At 38.3% G+C, this 23,738-nt stretch overlaps 1 protein-coding gene and 1 long non-coding RNA gene across 3 annotated transcripts; one reads left to right on the top strand and one right to left on the bottom strand.

Moving 5' to 3' along the window:
• The first annotated feature begins 407 nt into the window (after positions 1-407).
• On the top strand, positions 408-7,862 carry LOC131469023 (uncharacterized). Its single transcript, XR_009241768.1, has 4 exons — positions 408-1,890; positions 2,715-2,949; positions 3,192-3,594; positions 3,761-7,862. It is a non-coding gene; the product is annotated as an uncharacterized LOC131469023 (long non-coding RNA).
• A 6,451-nt stretch (positions 7,863-14,313) lies between these two features.
• On the bottom strand, positions 14,314-22,595 carry LOC131469022 (adenosine receptor A1-like). 2 transcript variants are annotated; one of them, XM_058643825.1, is made up of 3 exons: positions 22,173-22,595; positions 16,429-16,926; positions 14,314-15,182 (listed from the first exon to the last, which is right to left on the bottom strand). In XM_058643825.1, exons 1-3 carry the CDS (start codon positions 22,508-22,510, stop codon positions 14,987-14,989), a joined length of 1,032 nt encoding a protein of 343 aa, XP_058499808.1. In that variant the 5' UTR covers positions 22,511-22,595; the 3' UTR covers positions 14,314-14,986. The 2 variants fall into 2 exon arrangements, with proteins under 2 accessions (XP_058499808.1, XP_058499807.1); XM_058643824.1 differs by having other exon boundaries at positions 16,433-16,926.
• Positions 22,596-23,738: the final 1,143 nt, after the last annotated feature.

The following is a 23,738-nucleotide window of genomic DNA, read 5'->3' as shown; positions in this document are numbered from 1 at the left end:
ATCAGCTTGAACACTTGTCATTACATCAGTTTGAGCCACTTCTCATAAATAGTTTGTGCTTAGTGGTTGGCCATTTGTAAATCTTTCTGCCATAGCCCTCAGGTCAAAATTTTAGCTGAGGTTTATAGCTAATAGTTTTTTTTATATATTTCAAACCAGCTGCCCCACTTATGTACTTTATAATGTATATATATCTCACCAAAATGGTTTATGGGTGACACGGCTGACAAAATAAAGTAGAGATTGTCACTTTCAGATGGACATGTCTTTGATCAGTAAGTGATGGTGTCTTCTTCAAATTGAACATTTCAAAATAAAAGGTGCTTAATTGTTTTGGTAACCCATTATTTTCAGGGTCACTTAATTTATTCAAACATCTTTGATTACATGAAGCTAATAGTCGATGAGTAGAACATCAAAAAGAAGAGATGCAGCACTATGGATGGCAGTCTCTTGGCGTTGCTATTCAAACCCTTAGCTTTTTCTTGAGTAATGCTTTTTAACCTTGTTACTAAAATATTTCTCTCCATACCTTTGTTTTGCAACAGGTTATACTCGGCAACAGGCCTTCAAAGTGGTTATCTCATCCCAGGTGCCGATCTACATAGATAACAATCCATCTGAAGGCAGTACTGCACACAACACAACATCACACGGGTGTAACAATCCAAAATGTATACAGGAATTTGAAGTGTATTGTGTGTATATACAGTGCAGTAGCCTGTGTAGAAGCAGTGATAGAGTCAGTACATGCCCCAGTGTGAACTGGGTGTGAGCGAAAGCACACCCACTTATCAGATTCCACTGTCACAAGTGTGACTTTGTCTTCAGTACAGAAGCACCAGAAAAACAAAAATCAAGACATTTACATTATATTTTAATGTTATTATGACATTAGATTTGACTGTATTGATCCCACTGTGTGGATATTCACTGGTTACATCAGTGTGACAAATATAAAACAGTGAGAGAATAAGTAGGACTGCCTGCAACAATTGTGCGATTAATCGATTACTAAATTAATAAACTATTTTAATAATTGTTTTGATTTTTTTAAAGGTTTCTTTGCTCCATGTATCAAAGAAATCAGTAAAACTTAATAAACAAGGCGTTTGAGAACGTCATCATTTGGTAAAGGTTTGGTAAACACCGATCGACTTTTTCTTACATGTTCTATACATTTTAAGGACTTAACAAGTACTTGAAAATAATCCATTAGTTGCAGCCCTAAGATTAAGTAATAAAGATGAGGCAAAGATAGTGACATAGACATATAGATACAAAATATTCAGTAAGAGGAATATGAAAATACATGGAATAGAAATTGAATTGGAAAAATATAAGACACTTGCATAATAAACAAGAATTAACACAAACTACAAATGATCCTGATAAACGATCATGTGGACAGAAAAAGACATTTGAGAAACATTGTCATTTCAACAATTGGGAAGTTAGTGATCGACATTTTCTGGCCCAAACGACTAATCGTTCATGAAAACAATGATTAAGTGCAGCCCTATAGATGCTGACACACGTGTGTTTTACAGTGAGTGTGTGTGTGTGTGTGTGTGTGTGTGTGTGCACTGATAAATAAAACACACACACTCTCACTGACTTTTCCTCTGTGTGGAAGGAGAAACACAGTAGCTGCTCTGCACGTACAGTTCATTTCCCTCCACAACTGTACACAGCACTTCTCTCTCTCTCTCTCTCTCTCTCTCTCTCTCTCTCTCTCTCTCTCTCTCTCTCTCATGTTAGGTCGAGAGTTGGCCGTCTGCCAGAGGAGGCCGGTCTTTGCCGTGCAGCTGAAACTTTTACAAGCCGAGCAGGAAGAGAACGCACGGGGAAGCCATCGAAAAATGGAGGGGAAAAAAAGAAGAAGAAAAAGTGAGACACACATATCAGCTCTCTCTCTCTCTCTCTCTCTCTCTGTCTCTCTCTCTCTGTGAGCGTCTGCCTGTCTCTGCTGCTGTTCTTACTTCTTGTCAAAGCCATACTGTATTTGCCTGCCTTTGTTGGCAGGGGGTAAGTGTAAGGCGGGAGGAGGGAGGGAGGAGGGGGAGGAGGACTTTGGGTTCAGAGAGTTCAGTTGAGGAGAGAAATAAATTCATAAACAACAAAGGAGACGTGACGTCAGGTCGGAGGGGTTGTCCGACCTGCTGGCTGAATGTGAGCCTCCATGGAAGAACCGGATTGTTTGCACCACATGTGTGTGTGTGTGTGTGTGTGTGTGTGTGTGTGTACAGTACGACTGTGTGTGTGTGTTCATTGTCCCATCTCGGGGAAAAGGCTCATGTGGAGTTAAAGTATAGAAGCTGGAGCTACTGTGGTCTGTTTTGTCTCCACGGTGAGTGTTTGAGAGCAGGGAGCCACCCTCCCAGTGTGTGTGTGTGTGTGTGTGTCAGGTAGTGCAGCAGCTGCAGGACAGAATGAACTGCTTCACTCGCAAAAAGGACCAAAAAAAAACAGCCGTTTGTTTGAAAGTTATCGGTAAAAACAGAAAAGAAAAAGACTCCAATGACACTCCAACGTTTTTAAAATTGACGTCAGCTCCGATTTGTGGGCTCCAATTGGCCGGGACAAACGCTCAGACGCCGCTGATTGGTCCACGCGTGGGTAGGCTGCGGAGGCGACGTCGTCGGCCATTTGTTAACAGATGGATTTATGTTTCTTTCTTCTTCTTCTTCTTCTTCTCTTTCCTGGCGATTGAGGTCGTGTGCAGGCGACGGGTGCTCGGGGTCAGCGGCGCGGAGTGTCTCGCTTGTGTGAGAAATGAAAGCTGGGAAAGATGCCAAGAAAGGGACGTACATAAAAAATATGCTCCCTCCTCTTCTTCTTTTTCTTCATCTCCATTCATTGATTCCTTTAGATGACCACTCCCACTGACGAGGGCCGGTATTTTTGTTCCCCGACGATTGGAGAAGGACAAGGACGGGAAAAGACAAAGTAAGTTGTGGACCAGTGTTGAACAGTTTGGAGTGTGAGTCCTGTTTGGTTTGTGGGAACATGGCGGACGAGTGTGTGGCTGCAGGACAGTGTTTTTGTTTTTCGCTGTCACTGCTCATGACTTCTCTTTTTCCCTCTGTCTTTCTTAACTCTGTCTCTCTGACTCCTCCTCTTTCTGTCTCTGCCCTCCCTTCCTCTTTCACTCGCCCCCCTCCTCCCTCTCTCTCCTTCCCTCTTGGCAGTGGTGCCAAAGTGGGCAGGCGGACCGAGGCAAACACGGCACAGGGCAGAGCAGAGGGCGCTACACAGGCTGGCCAACTGTGTGTGTCTGTGTGTGTGTGTGTGTGTGTGTGTCTGTGTGTGTGTGTGCGCGTGTGCGTTTGGACCTGACTGCTTTGATCATATACGCAACTCTGCGTGTGTGTGTGTGTTTGACACTGTGGTGTATCAGTGTGTGTGTGTGTGAGCAGACGTCCCTCTGTCACCCTGTGTACGGACAGACGCCAGTAGGAGGGGATTGTGGGAAAGGGGTGTAGCTCTGTGAGGGTGTGCTGCGCTCCTCTCTTTTTCCCTCTTCCCGCCATCGCGGCCCTCTTCTCCTCCGGTCGTCCTGCCCGGCCCGCCGCTCTCACGCTCAGGCTCCAGGTATTTTTCTCTTTTTATTTACACATATACATATACATATATAAATATATATGTATATATATGTATATGTATATACACTTTCCTCTCATCTTTCCTCACTCGTCCTCTAACCTTCACTCCTCTTCGTCCCCCTTTCCCTCCTTCAAACGTGTCTTATCGTCGTCAGATGCCACGCCGCAGTCCGCTCGCCGCCATTTTGACTCGATGGTCGTAGCGAGAGAAACTTTTCTCGAGCCCAGAGAGACTCCTCGACTCCTTGCTGACCATCATCTTCCTCCCTCCCTCCCTCCCTCCCTCCCTCCGTCTGTCTCTCTGTGTCCTCCCCTGACCTCTGCTCTCCTTCCTCTCCAGCAGCGGGGTCTAACAGGGCAGTAAGCGCCGCGTCTGTCGGTGGCGTCCTGCGCCCAAACAGGTGTCTGTGGGCCTTACTTTTCTGACCTGAGAGTGAGTGAGTGAGTGAGTGAGTGAATGAATGAGTGAGTGTTGGCTCCAGGTGAGTGTGAGCTCAGCTGCTGCTGAAATGCTGCACCCACTCAGGACGTGTGTCTTATCAGCCCGTGGCGGTTACGTCGGGTGAATTTACTCTCCCAGCTTTTAGACGCCATTTCCCGCCGCCATCGCGACTCTGTAGATATACAGTCGTTGTCAGGTTGGTGTGTGTGCGTCTGTATGTGTGTGCGTCTGTATGTGTGATCTCAAGGTGTGACAGTTTGTCCCGACTCTGCGTCACATACAGGCCGCTGTTATGTATATGACACCCAACACTTGACATGAAACCGATCCAGCATCAGGAAAGAAAAGAGCAGAAAATGCAGCTTCAATGTTGTTTTATTTTGAAAATCCATTACTTTAATCGAGCTTTGACAAAACAAAGGAAATGTGTTCTTTTTTAATGTCGCGCTGTGAATTTTGATTAGGACAATGACGAAATATGAAATATCACGTGAAGTGGTCATTTGTGCCAATTTAAATGGTATTGTGTAGCCAGAGGTGTGTCTCGATGTGAACAGAGGTCGATGGTAAGATGGCGTCCTCGTGCCACGTGTTTGAAGAAATAGACCCTTCACCCCGTCACAATTTGTGGGCAAACTACAGTCACTTCATCTGTGTCAGCCTCCCCTCACTGTGTGCTGCGGCGTGAAGTGACAACTATGTATTTATAAGAAAATAAAACAGACAAACAGAAAAAAGCCTTTTGAAACACATCAACATGTGACGAGAGGAAAGTGTTGAGAAAGAAAAGAAGACGCTGCAGAGACACAGAGAAAACAAGGGTTTAGTTAGTTAAAGAGGCAGGCAGACAGACAGACAGAGAGACAGACAGACAGAGAGAGAGAAGCAGGAGTGGAAGAGTGCTGTGTCCCCGCCCCCTCTCTTATCCTCAGATGAACTTATCATGTTGCCTCATAATGTTTCTGAGTTGTTTTTTTCCCCCTCGTAGAGTCACTCGGGCTCACTTCCTGTATTCAGCCTCCACGGAGCTGATTGGCTGATGTCTTTGCTTGACCGGCCACAGTTTGCAGCGCGGCAACAGGAAGTTTCTCTCCTCTCGTGCAGGAAGCTGCAGCTGTTTTAGGCCCCGACACTCACCACTGTGCGCTCTCGCACGCATACACTCTTCTCCTTTGTGTGTGTGTGTATACAGTGTGTGTACGTGTGTATGTGTGTGGCATCAGTGACGGCTATAACATGTGGGCGTGTTGTGACACGCCAGGCCTGGCATCTGAGCTATCAGAAAACGTTTGAAACCATGGTAACGACACATCACATCAGCACTTTAGTGGCAGCAGGAATATCAGGAGTTTTTAACCTCGACTTAACATTTCATATCTAATCTATACATATGTTTTATGTGGTGACATTAACAGTGAAAACCCCACTGTTGACTTAGACGTATTAAACACATGTCTGAGCTATTATAAGAAGATTAACTCTTCTTCACTATTAAATAGAATTTTCCACCCTAGAAACTGAAGTTTGGGTCACTTTGTCCAAACATTATTTTACATCCCAGCAACACAGGAGTTGTTGATCCACTACTGCCTCTGTGAGTGACTTCAAATGTGTTATTTAGTGAATTCGGGGTTTGATGCAAACCTCCCACACGAGGCAGCAGTAGACCGGGAGCTCCTGTTTTCCTCAGAGCTAAAATCACAGATTTTCCCTATGGACTTTGGTGCAGGGAAGGAATAAGCGGTTTATAAAGGGACACAAATGTTACTTTCTGGTTGTAAGTGTCTGTCTAACAGTGAGATAAAGCAGCAAACGTATCCATATTGATTTAATTAGGTCATTCTTTTGTTCTGTCCACACAATTAATACATTTTTTAAGCAATTTTGATAAACGTTTTTGGTGCATTTTGAGGTTTCCAGTATTTTTCAGCCTCTTAATTGACAATATGATGTGATTTATGTGCTCCTCTATGACAAGAAACCAGTTCTTTTGGATGCATGTACTGAACAACTAATATGTCTGGATTGAACTAAGCCTTTAAGTTTGAATCTAATCGTGATGACTTCACTTTGCTGCGCTCTTTTGTGTCTCAGTGTTCGAAAACGATTGTCAGACACCGTGACCGTCGACACAATGGCTCCCTTATGCTCCTGCCTTATCTGGGTCATACTATGGTTTCATCAGACATGTTGCCTGGCGTGTTTATCTTACCTTTCATGCTGAGTCTAACACCATAGTGTGTGTTTGTGTATGTGTGTGTGAAGCAAACGGCAGGACGAGCGTTCCTTTAATTACCATTTCATAAACGAGGATGAGTGGCTGAGCCTCTTTCATGTTGTGCTGTGAGCACATGCATATGGTAGCGGCGTATCGGTGAACATGTGACACGTGACGTTCTGCATCTGCTTATAATGAGGATGTGCAGAAACATCAGAGCGGGCGCTGAGCAAAGGAAGCTCAGCGATCCTGTCCTCAAGGTTTCTAAAACAAGGTTTTAGAACAATAATAATAACGATAATAGTAATGATGTTTCTCGTGTATTTGCCCCATGCCTGGACACAGTTTGTCTCTGGGGACATGAGTTTGACAAGACATCCGCTTGTATTTTTTTTTAAAACTGTGGGAATTCTTCATCCTGCCGTTTATTGTGTGGCATACTTCCTCTGCCAACTCCAGCTCCCCCTCCTTTTCACCCAGCGTCACCACCTCCTTCCTCCCTCATTGAAATTCTGCCTGGCACACAGTCTCTGCCCATTCTTGGCACAAAGCTCAGAGTGTGAGGCACACACACACACACACACATAAGAACCTGTACCAGTCGTCTGTGCCAAGCATTCATCCCGTCGTGGACCGAGCGACCGGGCAATCCGATAGGTATTTCCCCCCCGCCTCTGTTTCTCCTGCGAAAATCTGCTCCAGTTCGGAGGAGTTTCATTGGCATCCGCGTGAGTGTGTGTGTGTGTGTGTGTGTGTGTTTGGGGATTTGCTAATTAATTTGCGTGTTTATGTCGTTTGTGTCGCATGAGGAGTAAATCCAATGAATCCCACACTGAGCCACAGAGGAGGAGGTGAAGCTGAGGCCGATTGTTGTGACAGTGTTAAGCAAAAGAAATGTTTCTGCATTTATTTGTTTATCGTCTAAGGCCGATATCCATATTACACTGACAAGAGTTTGGTGAATTTTCCATTTAAAGGAGATTTAACTCCACAAATCAAGCAAGATTTCCTTTAAAAAACATCGTCGTATTTCACTTTTTCACCAAAAGGCCACGGCCGTTTCTCCCGATGAGAGTGGAGAACGGTCCAGCTCTGATGTTTGGGCGTTTGCCAGTACAATTTGGCTTCATAAAATTAATGTTTGGTTGGAGAGAAAAGGAGACAGAACTCAGAACTCCTGCTCCTTTTCGATCACTCTGTGATGTTTGAATGTGCTAAAATACTCAAAATAGTAAATCTGTACTATAGCTGCTAGCTGCTACCATAGCTGTTACAGTTAGCCAGTTAGCCATTAAGTGCCAAATACTGATGCCACAATGTCTGGCTAGCAGCTAACAGCTTTTTCTCCTTCCATTCGTTTCCAGCAGGCTGTACACTAGCAGCTAATAGTATCTGGCTATTGTAGCTTTTAATGTCAAATGTTGGTAGCATCTGGCTACAGTAGCTGCTATTGTCAAATGCAAGTAGATTCTGGCAAGAAAACTGCTAATGTCAAACGTTGGTAGTGTGTGGCTACAGTAGTTGCTAATGTCAAAATGCTAGTAGCGTCTGGCTACAGTAGCTGCTAATGTCAAAATGCTAGTAGTGTCTGGCTACAGTAGCTGCTAATGTCAAACGTTGGTAGTGTGTGGCTACAGTAGTTGCTAATGTCAAAATGACTTCACTGACACTAAAATCAGATGTTCTTCTTCCTGTTTATGCTGAGTGCGATCTTGCCTGGTTCTAGTGTGAGGGTGATGTGCTGCATATTCTGCACACTACTGAAGGATTATCTTATTGTAAAAATGGTCAATGGGGAAGTAAAAGTTTGGAGAAGCTTTTAAACAGTGTGTAGATTCACTCTTTTTATTATTATTATCATCCCTGCCCTCTCTATATCATACACATCCATTTCATTGTCCTTTCAGGAGGAAAACATTGGCGTACAAAGATGAAATTCCTATTTCTCTTTTTGTAAAAATCCCTAAACTGTCACCCAGAGACGGACCAACAAAGCAGGAAATTGTCTCCAGAAATACATATCCTGGTTGGTGACAGCAGTGCAGCCTTATCAGAGGGCGAGAGAGGACAAGGTCCATGTGTGGGAAAAAAAAGAGGGATTCTGTGAATTTACTGCCATTCAGGCGCAACACCGCCGACACACACAGTCTGATGATATCGACACAAAAGGGAAGTCTCTCGTCTTTTCTTGTCTTTTTTTATACGAGCCTCTCAGCTGCCTCGCGGCTTCAGGGCGAGCTGTTGACAGAGAACATGAGTTGCCCCGGCGGAGCCATTTATGTGCCACAGACAAAAAGTCCACGATCACAGGCGACAGTAGAGCTCACATGACGCGCAGCGTCTGGTTTCAATGTTTCCACAACAGACGGGGGAGTTGTGTACTGTGGAGAAACACGAGAGGATGTTCCTGCAATTAACCCACACATAATTTAAAGCCATAGTATGTAACTCTTAATAGACCATTCTATAGACGCTGTAAAACCCTGATTTTCAACTGGGAGAAAAATAAATTGCCCCAAAATAAAAATAATGTTGGTTTTGCATGAGGGAAAAAAATTATTTAATTATAAAGAAAAAGATTTAGCTTTGTCTTCGAAGATGACGCTTTAATGATAAGGTACACATTTGTAAAATCAACTTATCACAAGTAAAGAAATGTAAACTGTTCAATTTTGGCCAGTTTCGTGTTTTGTAGCCAAGCAAAATTTGCTTTCCCCATTTTTTCTTTAAAAAGAAAATTAAAATCAGTTTGAGAATATTCGTCTAATTGCTCGTAGGCCCATTTTTTGCAGTGTAGCTCTTTTGTTGACCCTTGATGACACAAAATGTCATCAATTACATTCAGTAATCATTGATATTTTCTGGTTTATTTTCTTCATTTAACAAATAAATCATTATTTTATTATAAAACAAAACATCACCATTAATGTCATAGTTTGAAGGTTTAGGAAACACAGTGAGACATTTTACAGACCACACAACTAACTGAAAGATTGGGAAAATATTTGTTTTTCAGGACTAATATCGATACATATTCATTCTAGTTAATGAGGCCGATGACATTTTGGCCTTTTTTTTAGTTTTAGTGCGTTTTTTCCTCATTATAAGAAACATTACATTCTGAAAGTGGCTGTAACTTTACACATTAGTATTTTCAAGCCAAGCAGGCTGGTATTTGATATTTTGTAACCGATATGTATTTACTGTTAAAAAGTCAAATAGATTAGCTCTCTGAGGTCATAGTAATAAATAATAAAATAATTTACTATAGAACTTAGAATAATATTAAACAAATACTGCAGTTTCAGTAACAATATATCACTATATATAATATCAGTAATTGCTAAAATAAAAATGATATCGATCATCAGCAATATGCTTACTAATCGGTCAAATAATAATGTTACATGGCAACAGAGACAGAAAATAACATCAAGTTACAGACTGCAGCTTTATTGTCTAAATATATCTCTGTGTATGTCGTGGAACCTTCATTCATGTGCCCTCCTCCTCTTCCTCGTCCTCCTCTTCGTCCTCTTCGTCCTCCTCGTCCTCCTCCTGCAGCTCAGTGTGACACATCATTATTACTCCACACACAGCACCAGTCAGCGGGCGTCTCTTGGCGGCTCATAGATCTGTCGCTGGCCTGGTGGCAGAGCGGTGGCAGGGTGCCAACAGACCCCCCCACCTGCCCCCGCCTACCCCCGCCTGCCCCCGCCTCCTTCTGTCTGTCTGTCTGCCCTGCTGGAGTCAGACTAGCGTGGTCTGCTGCATGCTAACTACGGGCCGGTCTGGACCAAGTCTCAGGGGTCGTTGTTGTTGTCGTTGTTGTTGTCGTTGTTGTTGTTGTTGTCTATGCTAATTTATGCAAACAGCGTTACCTCTTGGCTCTGTCTGTTGTCCGTGTGAGGCCCAGGTCTGGCATTTAGTCTGGCGCTCGTTAACCCCTCGGTCACTGCCACAGACGGTCTAAAACCCGCTCACTCTCCTCTGCACCAAAGTCCAGAGAGAAAATCAGTGATTTTAGCTCACAGGGACAGCAGCCGCTGGTCCTCTGCTGCCCCCTGTGGTCAGTTTGTGCCACTGAGGTGACTCTGGACAAATCATGTCAAACACAGAATTTGACAAAATGAGACATTTGAATGTAGTGATGGAGGCAGCAGTGGATCAACAACAAAAATCACTGATTTTTCTCTTTGGACTTTGGTGTGGGAAAGTGAGTGGTTTACAATCTAATAACATCTACCATATACTGTATTAAGAATATGTTCACGTCTTTATCTCACTGTTGGTAAACTGCTCACTCTCCCACACCTAAGTGATTTTAAAAGGATTTTAACATCACAGCACACAGCATCACTGCTGGTATGTATGTACTGTATGTGCTGAAATGTTAAGGGAAATGTTAAGGGAAAAGCCGGCAGTCACCCCTGACCTGAGAAAAGTCCCCAAAAACAGCTGATTACATGAATAGTTTTGTGAAATCGCCCCTTAAATGTTATGTTTTACCTCCGACAGGAAACAGAAATGAGTGAGAGTGTGGTCTCGGTAACGAAATGAGGTTTGCATCTCACCACAAGTGCAACATGCAGAAAGTGCAAGAATATATACATATATATATATGTATATAAATATGTATATACAGTATGTATGTATATATATGTATATATATACATATATATAAGTAGATTTTTTTACAGAGAGTAATATGCAATTGTTGGGTATATATGGATGGGTGGATTAGTGGGATGCTCTATAAATAAGTATAAATATAAAAAACAAATGTGAATGTAAATGAGCGCTATAAATATATTCTACAGATTGTTAGATACAGATAAGGTGCAGTGAATACACTATATTAATAGACATATGGATAAATGCTAATATACAGATTTGATGTATTGATTTAGACTATTTTACTCAGTTCCTTCATAAAGGAAACTGCTCTACATGCGTGTGAGTGACATTAAGTGTTTTCCTCATCTTACCTTAGTATTATTATTATTATTACCTTATTGACTCAATGTTTCGTTGATAGTGAAAGTGTTTAGTTTCATTCACAATTAAGAAGCTAAAATCACTTCTATATACAGTTAATTATTAGGGATGAGCCGATAAGATAGTTGCTGTCAGTCCGATACTCTGGGTTCAGCAACAGCATTTTAGCTGAGTCATGTTTTGGGCGAGTTGTGACACAGCTGGAGAATTCTGACTCGGCACAAATGTGTTGTTGACTGATATCTGTCATGAAAAAGTGGTTTTGTGTCATTCGTGTTAATTGCAAACTCTTTTGATTATTGATTCATTTAAGTGTTTATTTGTTTTCTATCAAATATTATATGTCTTTGGTGGTGGGGGGGGCAGCAGCGAGGATATTTTTCCTCCATTTTCTGACATTTCAAGTAAAAGACCACTCTTCAAATAACTCCCCAAGAATGACCAACACATTTGTTGATAATAAAAATGATCATTAGTTGCGTGCTTAACCCTTAATTATCACATATTTTTTAAACCCTCTCATGAGCATCATAATTTAGATTTTCTGGCTGTAGAATTATCAGACAATGTTCAGTGTGTGAGTTTTTTCTTTCCACGTCTGTCAGTTATTCAACCGTTTAAGAATAACGTTGACGTCACAAACGTGTGACGCGCTGATGAATCTCGTCTGTGAACGCTGGGACGCTGCTTCCATAAGTCCTGAAGTTTCTACACGGGCGCAAAGCTCTAGTTCTCCATCCATCTTCTACCACTTTATCCTCCACATGAGGGCCACAGGGGGCGCTGTGCCAATCTCAGCTGACATGGCATGGTGAAAGGTGGTGAACCAGAGAAACAGAAGGATTAAAGTGACTGAATCCTGCGCCGGTTTGGTTCATTTCTGCTGCATCTTTGCTGCCAACATGGCGGTTCATATGTCATGTGATGTCCAGAGCAACACCACTGTCCTCCTACTCAGATAACAGTGGACAAAGTATCCTCATTTAAAGTATTGGTATCTGACCGGTCTATACTCTCACTGGCCTCCAGGTCATGTGAGCTTGAAATATTATATAATTATACAATAAGTCAGAAATCTGTCAGAAAGAAATTGTGGGAGGAGTTACAAAAGAAACAGTTTTTTACACACAAATTCAATACCAATTTAAAAAAAAAAAATGTATATATATATGATAATTTCACAAGATTGCCTATAGGTTGTGCTGAAGAAAAAACGATATAAGACACTGTAAATTGCATATTCTTATATTTATATAGGTTTTAACACAGTAATGTTCTCAGGTTTAAAGTATAAATACACACAAATACAGATAAATGAATACTTCCCACTCATCTGACTCTCATACTCGCTTCTGTTTTCTCTTCATGAAGAAACAACATTGAAAGTTCTTCTTTTAACTCGACCTAAAATGGCCGAAAGTACAAGACGCCATTTTGTGTTCATTTGTGTGTGTGTGGGGTGTGGGGGGGGGGGGGGGGGGGCGTGGGGGTGGCGTTCAATCAGAGGCAGCTGGTGGACGCCATGTTTGCAGGCATCTGTGTGTGTGTGTGTGTGTGTGTGTGTGTGTGTGTGCAGCAGCCTACACAAGGATAGCCCGCTGGAATGAGCTCAGTGTTTTTGGCAAAAAACGGAAACGAATTCCTGGCAGCGAGTGGATCACTGCTTCTTTTCTCTCTGTCTCTGTGTTTCCATCACACGCCAGCGATGGAGCTGTTTGTCGGCCCTTTTCACCGACGTCTGCTTACCGTTAAATTGTTGTTTTCTTCTTCTGCGTCTTCCTTTGATTCATCAACAACAACAACAACGATGATGACGATGTGCACAAGTGATACACGTTTCTCAAATCTTGGCAGAGGTTTTTTTGGGGCCATAAATCGTGTTTTTAGAGTGTAGTTAGAAATGCGTCAGAAAAACACACTTTTGTCATATTTTGTTAAATTTTTTCAAACGGAATGAATGAAAATAACCGTCTTTCTCCTTTTTTGTGTGCCGTTGCAGCTCCGAGGATTCTCTGCTGCTGCTGCTGCTGCTGCTGCTGCTGAAGACGGTCTAGTCTGCTGTCCTTGGGGCTGAGGTAGTAGATTGAATAGTTGTGGGGTTGCGTGACCTCTTTTTGAGATAACTATACAATCTACTGTCTTTCCCAAGGAGACAGCTGAGTCACATCACCTCCGGACGACGTCCAATCACAATGAGTGTTGTTGTTCTGTCTTTGAGTTGCTGATCCGGGCTCTTTCAGGGTGAGGTAGTAGGTTGTATAGTTTGGTGGGTGGGATTTAAACCCTGCTCAGGTGATAACTATACAGTCTATTGCCTTCCCCGAGGAGTTCACTGACCGCTCGTCAACATTCACACACGTGTCACGTGTTTACTCGTCAATATTATCCAGAAGGTTTGTGTTGCACACGCAACTGATGACTCTCTTCTCGATTCATCCAGTGTTTGTTTTGTGCATCAAGTGTTTTTGGTTTGTGGAGCAAAGCTGAAAAATCACAGCAACTTGTTTTAACTATTTTAAAAAGACTCAAACGGATTCATTTGGTTGATGCAGCTCGATACATGTTATTAAAGATGAGGAGTTTGTTGTTTGTGTACAGCGCCCTCTAGTGGAGACATAGGAGAGACTTTGTTTGACTAAAATAAAGTTTTGTAGAACAGCGATGAGCAACTTGTCATACATAATGTTTTTTTTATAGTTTAGAAACATGGTTCTCAAACTGTTGTACACATACCACCAGTGGCACACAAGCTCCCTCTGGTGGTACTACTGTGTAAATAAATAAAATAACACATTTTAGTTACCTTATCTGTCGCTCGGTGTTTTTTGACGCCACTGTATGTGAAACACTGGTTTAGACTGAGTGTAAATAAACATGTAACTGTCTTCAGTTAAAGTTGATAAATGTACTTTTACACATTGGGCAAAAGTACATTAAAAATATATTTCAAAATAAAATAACTAATAAATGTATCAATATAACAGCCACACCATTTTTCACAATAAAATACTAAGCAAAGCAAAGAGTGAGAATGAATTTAAGGTGTGCTGTGTGTGTGTGTGTGTGTGTGTGTGTGTAAACAAACGACAAAAACAGTTAAAATCACGAGATACAAAAGTCAAAATGACATTAAAAATGAAGAGTTGAAATCATGACAAATTGTGAGACTTTTTCTGTTATTTTATGGCAATGATAATTGTGACATTATTTCATATTGTTAACTTCTTAATCTCACAATTTACCTTCTGTCTAATGTTTTCAAGTTTTTATCACAAAATCTTACTTTATATCTCACAATAATGTCTTTTTATCTGAAAATGAAGACTGGGACTTTTGCTTTGATCATTTACCTCATGATCTCATATTGTTGACGTTCTAATCTTACAATTATCTCAATTAAACGTTTCAATAATGATGACTTTTTTAATCTTGTGTGTGTATTTTTTAGAGCTTTTTCTCGCACAAATTTGACTTTTAACAGTGTCTCATAATTTTCTCTTTTATCTCACTAATGACTCATGTTTTCATCGTTTTTTTCCCCTCAAAAGTATTTTAATTTTACAAGCTTAATTTCTTTTTTACATTATGTCTTTTAAGGTCATAATTGTACTTTTCCCTCATAATTATGAGTTATTATGTATTTTCTGTTTTCTGGTAGAAAGTTGATTTACACCACCAGTATTTGACGTTTCCACCCAGTGTCTCCCACCATGTCCTCAGTCCTCAGTTGTCCCTCCCGCCTCTCTCTGATCGCCTTGGCTGCTCCTCATTGACCTTTGACCTTCCATGTCTCCATGGCGACAGTTTATCCTGAGCAGAAATCGCCTCCATATGTGAGCATAGGCCTGCTGGATCTTGGGGATGCGGTAGGCGTAGATGACGGGGTTGATGGCGGAGTTGGCGTGAGACAGAAGTATTCCTGGAGGACAGATGATCATGTTTGAGCATGTCGATCATACTTAGTGTTGTTATAAACATTTACTAACTGTTCATGTTTTAATTAACCATTTATTCATGTTATTTAGGTCAATGCAAGGCCATTTAAAGACTACTGTTAATATCAGTGATAAAAGTTCATTTAGACTTCATTTAAGCTTTAAGTTACTCTTTAGTTCACATTTATTAAAGGTTTTTGTGTCTTGAGAACTTAAAATTATTGAGTATAAAGCCTAACCCTAACCTGAGTAGAGCCGGTGGAAATGTGCCATAACAGCATTAAATAATAATCACTATTTACAATAAGTAAGCATTTATTAAGCATTATTAACTTTATTAAGGCTCCTTGTGAGGCTTATTGTAAATAAAGTTGTATTATTAATAAAGTTGAAAACATGTTTCCCTGTGACACATAATTTACAGTGTAACAGCACTAAATAATCATTACCTAATGATAATTAAGTATTTATTAACCATTATTACCTTTATTAATGTTCCTTGTGAGCCTTATTGTAAAGTGTAAAACATGCATACCTTAACTATGACTTCATAAATGTATGAGAGTATAGAATAAGTATAAAATCACTATAATTACACATTTATGAACTATTATTACCCTTTATAAATGTTAAGAGCACTAATAAACTTATTATTATACAAATTCAATGTGCTTATGTAATTGTGAAGTCTTCGTTAAGAGGCAAACACATGTTAACAAATGTTAAATACTTAATAATAAAGTTATGCATCGTCACCACTGCCATAAATGGTTAAAATGCTTCATTAACCTGAATAACATTATTAAAAGTTTAGTTAAAACATAAATGAACTGTTGAACTGAATGACATTTTTGACTATTGTTATTTAAAAAGAAATGAATTGTATAATATACTGTTTTGTCTCTTTTCCTCATGATTTTGACATTTAGTTTAGTAGTTCAAACTATCATCATCTCATCTCATAAATGTTATTATGATTTTAATTATTCTTGACTTTCTACTTCATAGTTATGACTTTTTTAGCCCAAACTTTGACTTTTTCCTCACAATCTCTTTTGACTTTTTAGTATTTTTTTTTTTTTTACATTCTAATGTTAAACGATCAATTTCCTATCATAATTACGACATTTTTATCTCATACTTTCACATTTTCAGTTATTAAACGCTTATTACAACATTAACTAACTGCCTCGCTGTGAAGTGATCAGGCTCAAGGGAATGTGGCGCCACCTGCCTGTGTAGAGCAGTCCCTGCGTGACGGCCTGAGGCCCGTGGACCAGCAGCACACAGTTCATCAGATGCAGAGGAATCCAGCAGCCGGCAAACAGAACCAGAACCAGTGCCAGGGAGCAGGCCAGCCTCCGCTCTCTCAGCAGGGAGGCGTGGACGTGGTGTGGAGAGCTTTCCTTCAGACGAGCCTGCAGGCTCCAGAAGATCCTCACGTAGAGCAGCATCATGACCAGCAGGGGCGCCATCACGCAGCCCAGGAAGTTAAAGTAGACCATGAAGGGGAGGGAGATGACGGAGAGGAAAGTGCAGGGTGGAGGAGATGTGATGATAGAGGAGGAGGAGGAGTTTGAAGCAGGAGCAGGTGGTAAAGAAGATGAAGAAGAGGAGGAGGAGCAGTTTCTCCACCCAAGCAAGGGAGTGAAGCCCAGGAGACAAGACAGAAGCCAACACACAGAGACAACCAAACATGTGCGTCTCTGTGTGGCCAGACTTTTATACCTGAACAGAAGACAAAGACAAAAAAGACACACGATGGAATAGATGAGAGAGGATTTATGCAAAAAAAAGATGACACCTTTCACCTTCATCATAAAAACAGGACGGATAAAAGATGATAACAAGATAAAAGTCTTTAGAGGAAGATATAAAAGTCTTTATCTGAAGATAAAAGTCTTTAGCTGAAGTTAAAAGTCTTTAGAGGAAGATTAAAGTCTTTAGCTGAAGATAAAGTCTTTAGAAGTAAATAAAAGTCTTTATCTGAAGATATAAAAGTCTTTATCTGAAGATAAAAGTCTTTATCTGAAGATATAAAAGTCTTTATCTGAAGATAAAAGTCTTTAGCTGAAGATAAAAGTCTTTATCTGAAGATATAAAAGTCTTTAGAGGTAGATAAAAGTATTTAGCTGAAGATAAAAGTCTTTAGAGGAAGATAAAAGTCTTGAGGTAGATAAAAGTCTTTAGCTGAAGATAAAAGTCTTGAGAGGTAGATAAAAGTCTTTATCTGAAGATATAAAAGTCTTTATCTGAAGATAAAGTCTTTAGAAGTAAATAAAAGTCTTTATCTGAAGATATAAAAGTCTTTATCTGAAGATATAAAAGTCTTTAGCTGAAGATAAAAGTCTTTAGAGGTAGATAAAAGTCTTTAGAGGAAGATAAAAGTCTTTAGCTGAAGATAAAAGTCTTTAGAGGAAGATAAAAGTCTTTAGCTGAAGATAAAAGTCTTTAGAGGAAGATAAAAGTCTTTAGCTGAAGATAAAAGTCTTTAGAGGAAGATAAAAGTCTTTAGCTGAAGATAAAAGTCTTGAGAGGTAGATAAAAGTCTTTATCTGAAGATATAAAAGTCTTTATCTGAAGATAAAGTCTTTAGAAGTAAATAAAAGTCTTTATCTGAAGATATAAAAGTCTTTATCTGAAGATATAAAAGTCTTTAGCTGAAGATAAAAGTCTTTAGAGGTAGATAAAAGTCTTTAGCTGAAGATAAAAGTCTTTAGAGGAAGATAAAAGTCTTTAGCTGAAGATAAAAGTCTTTAGAGGAAGATAAAAGTCTTTAGCTGAAGATAAAAGTCTTTAGAGGAAGATAAAAGTCTTTAGCTGAAGATATAAAAGTCTTTAGAGGTAGATAAAAGTCTTTATCTGAAGATATAAAAGTCTTTATCTGAAGATATAAAAGTATTTAGCTGAAGATAAAAGTCTTTAGAGGAAGATATAAAAGTCTTTAGCTGAAGATAAAAGTCTTTATCTGAAGATAAAAGTCTTTAGCTGAAGATAAAAGTCTTTAGAGGTAGATATAAAAGTCTTTATCTGAAGATATAAAAGTCTTTATCTGAAGATATAAAAGTCTTTAGAGGAAGTTAAAAGTCTTTATCTGAAGATATAAAAGTCTTTAGCTGAAGATAAAAGTCTTTAGAGGTAGATATAAAAGTCTTTATCTGAAGATATAAAAGTCTTTATCTGAAGATATAAAAGTCTTTATCTGAAGATAAAAGTCTTTATCTGAAGATATAAAAGTCTTTATCTGAAGATATAAAAGTCTTTAGAGGAAGTTAAAAGTCTTTATCTGAAGATATAAAAGTCTTTAGCTGAAGATAAAAGTCTTTAGAGGTAGATATAAAAGTCTTTATCTGAAGATATAAAAGTCTTTATCTGAAGATATAAAAGTCTTTATCTGAAGATATAAAAGTCTTTAGCTGAAGATAAAAGTCTTTATCTGAAGATATAAAAGTCTTTAGCTGAAGATAAAAGTCTTTATCTGAAGATATAAAAGTCTTTAGCTGAAGATAAAAGTCTTTAGAGGTAGATAAAAGTCTTTAGAGGAAGTTACAAGTCTTTATCTGAAGATATAAAAGTCTTTATCTGAAGATAAAAGTCTTTATCTGAAGATATAAAAGTCTTTATCTGAAGATATAAAAGTCTTTAGAGGAAGTTAGAAGTCTTTATCTGAAGATATAAAAGTCTTTATCTGAAGATATAAAAGTCTTTATCTGAAGATATAAAAGTCTTTATCTGAAGATATAAAAGTCTTTAGCTGAAGATAAAAGTCTTTATCTGAAGATATAAAAGTCTTTATCTGAAGATAAAAGTCTTTATCTGAAGATATAAAAGTCTTTAGCTGAAGATAAAAGTCTTTATCTGAAGATATAAAAGTCTTTAGCTGAAGATAAAAGTCTTTATCTGAAGATATAAAAGTCTTTAGCTGAAGATAAAAGTCTTTATCTGAAGATATAAAAGTCTTTATCTGAAGATAAAAGTCTTTATCTGAAGATATAAAAGTCTTTATCTGAAGATATAAAAGTCTTTATCTGAAGATATAAAAGTCTTTAGCTGAAGATAAAAGTCTTTAGAGGTAGATAAAAGTCTTTAGCTGAAGATAAAAGTCTTTAGAGGAAGATAAAAGTCTTTAGCTGAAGATAAAAGTCTTTAGAGGAAGATAAAAGTCTTTAGCTGAAGATAAAAGTCTTTAGAGGAAGATAAAAGTCTTTAGCTGAAGATAAAAGTCTTTAGAGGAAGATAAAAGTCTTTAGCTGAAGATAAAAGTCTTGAGAGGTAGATAAAAGTCTTTATCTGAAGATATAAAAGTCTTTATCTGAAGATAAAGTCTTTAGAAGTAAATAAAAGTCTTTATCTGAAGATATAAAAGTCTTTATCTGAAGATATAAAAGTCTTTAGCTGAAGATAAAAGTCTTTATCTGAAGATATAAAAGTCTTTATCTGAAGATAAAAGTCTTTATCTGAAGATATAAAAGTCTTTAGCTGAAGATAAAAGTCTTTATCTGAAGATATAAAAGTCTTTAGCTGAAGATAAAAGTCTTTATCTGAAGATATAAAAGTCTTTAGCTGAAGATAAAAGTCTTTATCTGAAGATATAAAAGTCTTTATCTGAAGATAAAAGTCTTTATCTGAAGATATAAAAGTCTTTATCTGAAGATATAAAAGTCTTTATCTGAAGATATAAAAGTCTTTAGCTGAAGATAAAAGTCTTTAGAGGTAGATAAAAGTCTTTAGCTGAAGATAAAAGTCTTTAGAGGAAGATAAAAGTCTTTAGCTGAAGATAAAAGTCTTTAGAGGAAGATAAAAGTCTTTAGCTGAAGATAAAAGTCTTTAGAGGAAGATAAAAGTCTTTAGCTGAAGATAAAAGTCTTTAGAGGAAGATAAAAGTCTTTAGCTGAAGATAAAAGTCTTGAGAGGTAGATAAAAGTCTTTATCTGAAGATATAAAAGTCTTTATCTGAAGATAAAGTCTTTAGAAGTAAATAAAAGTCTTTATCTGAAGATATAAAAGTCTTTATCTGAAGATATAAAAGTCTTTAGTTGAAGATAAAAGTCTTTAGAGGTAGATAAAAGTCTTTAGCTGAAGATAAAAGTCTTTAGAGGACGATAAAAGTCTTTAGCTGAAGATAAAAGTCTTTAGAGGAAGATAAAAGTCTTTAGCTGAAGATAAAAGTCTTTAGAGGAAGATAAAAGTCTTTAGCTGAAGATATAAAAGTCTTTAGAGGTAGATAAAAGTCTTTATCTGAAGATATAAAAGTCTTTATCTGAAGATATAAAAGTATTTAGCTGAAGATAAAAGTCTTTAGAGGAAGATATAAAAGTCTTTAGCTGAAGATAAAAGTCTTTATCTGAAGATAAAAGTCTTTAGCTGAAGATAAAAGTCTTTAGAGGTAGATATAAAAGTCTTTATCTGAAGATATAAAAGTCTTTATCTGAAGATATAAAAGTCTTTATCTGAAGATATAAAAGTCTTTAGCTGAAGATAAAAGTCTTTATCTGAAGATATAAAAGTCTTTATCTGAAGATAAAAGTCTTTATCTGAAGATATAAAAGTCTTTATCTGAAGATATAAAAGTCTTTAGAGGAAGTTAAAAGTCTTTATCTGAAGATATAAAAGTCTTTAGCTGAAGATAAAAGTCTTTATCTGAAGATATAAAAGTCTTTATCTGAAGATAAAAGTCTTTATCTGAAGATATAAAAGTCTTTAGAGGTAGATAAAAGTCTTTAGAGGAAGTTAAAAGTCTTTATCTGAAGATATAAAAGTCTTTATCTGAAGATAAAAGTCTTTATCTGAAGATATAAAAGTCTTTATCTGAAGATATAAAAGTCTTTAGAGGAAGTTAAAAGTCTTTATCTGAAGATATAAAAGTCTTTAGCTGAAGATAAAAGTCTTTATCTGAAGATATAAAAGTCTTTATCTGAAGATATAAAAGTCTTTATCTGAAGATATAAAAGTCTTTAGAGGAAGTTAAAAGTCTTTATCTGAAGATATAAAAGTCTTTAGCTGAAGATAAAAGTCTTTAGAGGTAGATATAAAAGTCTTTATCTGAAGATATAAAAGTCTTTATCTGAAGATATAAAAGTCTTTATCTGAAGATAAAAGTCTTTATCTGAAGATATAAAAGTCTTTATCTGAAGATATAAAAGTCTTTAGAGGAAGTTAAAAGTCTTTATCTGAAGATATAAAAGTCTTTAGCTGAAGATAAAAGTCTTTAGAGGTAGATATAAAAGTCTTTATCTGAAGATATAAAAGTCTTTATCTGAAGATATAAAAGTCTTTATCTGAAGATATAAAAGTCTTTAGCTGAAGATAAAAGTCTTTATCTGAAGATATAAAAGTCTTTAGCTGAAGATAAAAGTCTTTATCTGAAGATATAAAAGTCTTTAGCTGAAGATAAAAGTCTTTAGAGGTAGATAAAAGTCTTTAGAGGAAGTTACAAGTCTTTATCTGAAGATATAAAAGTCTTTATCTGAAGATAAAAGTCTTTATCTGAAGATATAAAAGTCTTTATCTGAAGATATAAAAGTCTTTAGAGGAAGTTAGAAGTCTTTATCTGAAGATATAAAAGTCTTTATCTGAAGATATAAAAGTCTTTATCTGAAGATATAAAAGTCTTTATCTGAAGATATAAAAGTCTTTAGCTGAAGATAAAAGTCTTTATCTGAAGATATAAAAGTCTTTATCTGAAGATAAAAGTCTTTATCTGAAGATATAAAAGTCTTTAGCTGAAGATAAAAGTCTTTAGAGGTAGATAAAAGTCTTTAGAGGAAGTTAAAAGTCTTTATCTGAAGATATAAAAGTCTTTATCTGAAGATAAAAGTCTTTATCTGAAGATATAAAAGTCTTTATCCGAAGATATAAAAGTCTTTAGAGGAAGTTAAAAGTCTTTATCTGAAGATATAAAAGTCTTTAGCTGAAGATAAAAGTCTTTAGAGGAAGATATAAAAGTCTTTATCTGAAGTTGGATGAGTTCAAACCTGAGCGGCATGTGTAAGCGCAGGTATCTGTCCACAGCGATCGCCAACAACGACAGCACAGAAGCCTGAGTCAGCACCAACACAACGCAGCTGAGCAGCAGGCAGAGGTCAGGGGTCAACCTCGCCCAACCGTCCAACACCACGGCCAGGGGCACGGCGGCCACGCCGACCAGGAAGTCGGCCACCGCCAGGGAAACGAGAAAGCAGAAGGTGGGCTCTCGCAGGGCGTCGCGGACGCCGACGCACACGGCGAACACCACCAACAGGTTGCCAAGGCAACAGGCCACAACGATGACAGCCTCGAGCAGCGTGTACACCACCCAGCTCCACGCGGCCATCACCGTGGAGATGCTGTGATGTTTCCTTGAGACAGATTCCAGCACAGAGTGGAATAAAACATGATCCTGTGTTTTATGTTCAGGCTGTTTCTGCTTCCAATGAGCAGCGAAAACAGAGGAGCAGATGGTTTTATATCAAACATCACATGTACATGTACTTCTGTGTGTGTGTGTGTGTGTGTGTGTGTGCAGGCGTGTAAATCCATGGAGACAACATCTGGGTTTCATCACAGTGAAAAACCCATTTTTCTCACCAATAAATAGGAACAGAACAGAACAGAACTTCAGCCTGAGATGCAACATCAGTGTTGGAAATTTTTTAACAGATTAAGACATAATGTTTTTTAAAACCAGCTAAGTTTGACTTGTTTATTTCTATAATTCTTATGTGCCAGGGTGCTTTGTGAGACATCCCTTTTCTTGTGTTTGCTGGGTGCTTTGTGGCTCCGCCCATTCTGCTTGTTCCATAGGTGATTCCAATTCAGCAATCAAGCTGTGGACATAAAAAGCTGTGATGGGCCTCTCTATGGAGCCATGCACACAGCCTGTGAGTTAGTGAGCAGCTCAGCTCTGTGTTCTCTCTGTGTTCTCTCTGTGTTCTCTCTGTATTTACTCTGTGTTCTCTCTGTATTTACTCTGTATTTACTCTGTATTTACTCTGTGTTTACTTTGTGTTCTCTCTTTGTGTTACTGTAGGCTCATCATCACTGTAGACTCATCATCACTGTAGACTCTCTCTGGTACTGTAGACATCATGTGTCAGGTTGTGTTAGCGTGTGTTACTGTAGGCTTATCATCACTGTAGACTCATCATCACTGTAGACTAATCATCACTGTAGACTCATCATCACTGTAGGCTCATCGTCACTGTAGACTAATCTTCATTGTAGGCTTATCATCACTGTAGACTCATCATCACTGTAGACTAATCATCACTGTAGACTCTCTCTGGTACTGTAGACATCATGTGTCAGGTTGTGTTAGCGTGTGTTATTGTAGACTCATCATCACTGTAGACTCATCATCAATGTAGACCCATCATCACTGTAGACTCATCATCACTGTAGACTTATCATCACTGTAGACAAATAATCACTGTAGACTAATCATCACTGTAGGGTAATCATCACTGTAGACTGATTATTAGTCTACAGTGATTATTAGTCTACAGTGACTGTAGACTCATCATCACTGCAGGCTAATCATCACTGTAGACTCATCATCACTG

The sequence above is a fragment of the Solea solea genome, chromosome 11, assembly GCF_958295425.1.
Source record: "Solea solea chromosome 11, fSolSol10.1, whole genome shotgun sequence".
Classification (NCBI taxonomy): Eukaryota; Metazoa; Chordata; class Actinopteri; order Pleuronectiformes; family Soleidae; genus Solea; species Solea solea.
This window is presented reverse-complemented; position numbering and strand designations above follow the sequence as displayed.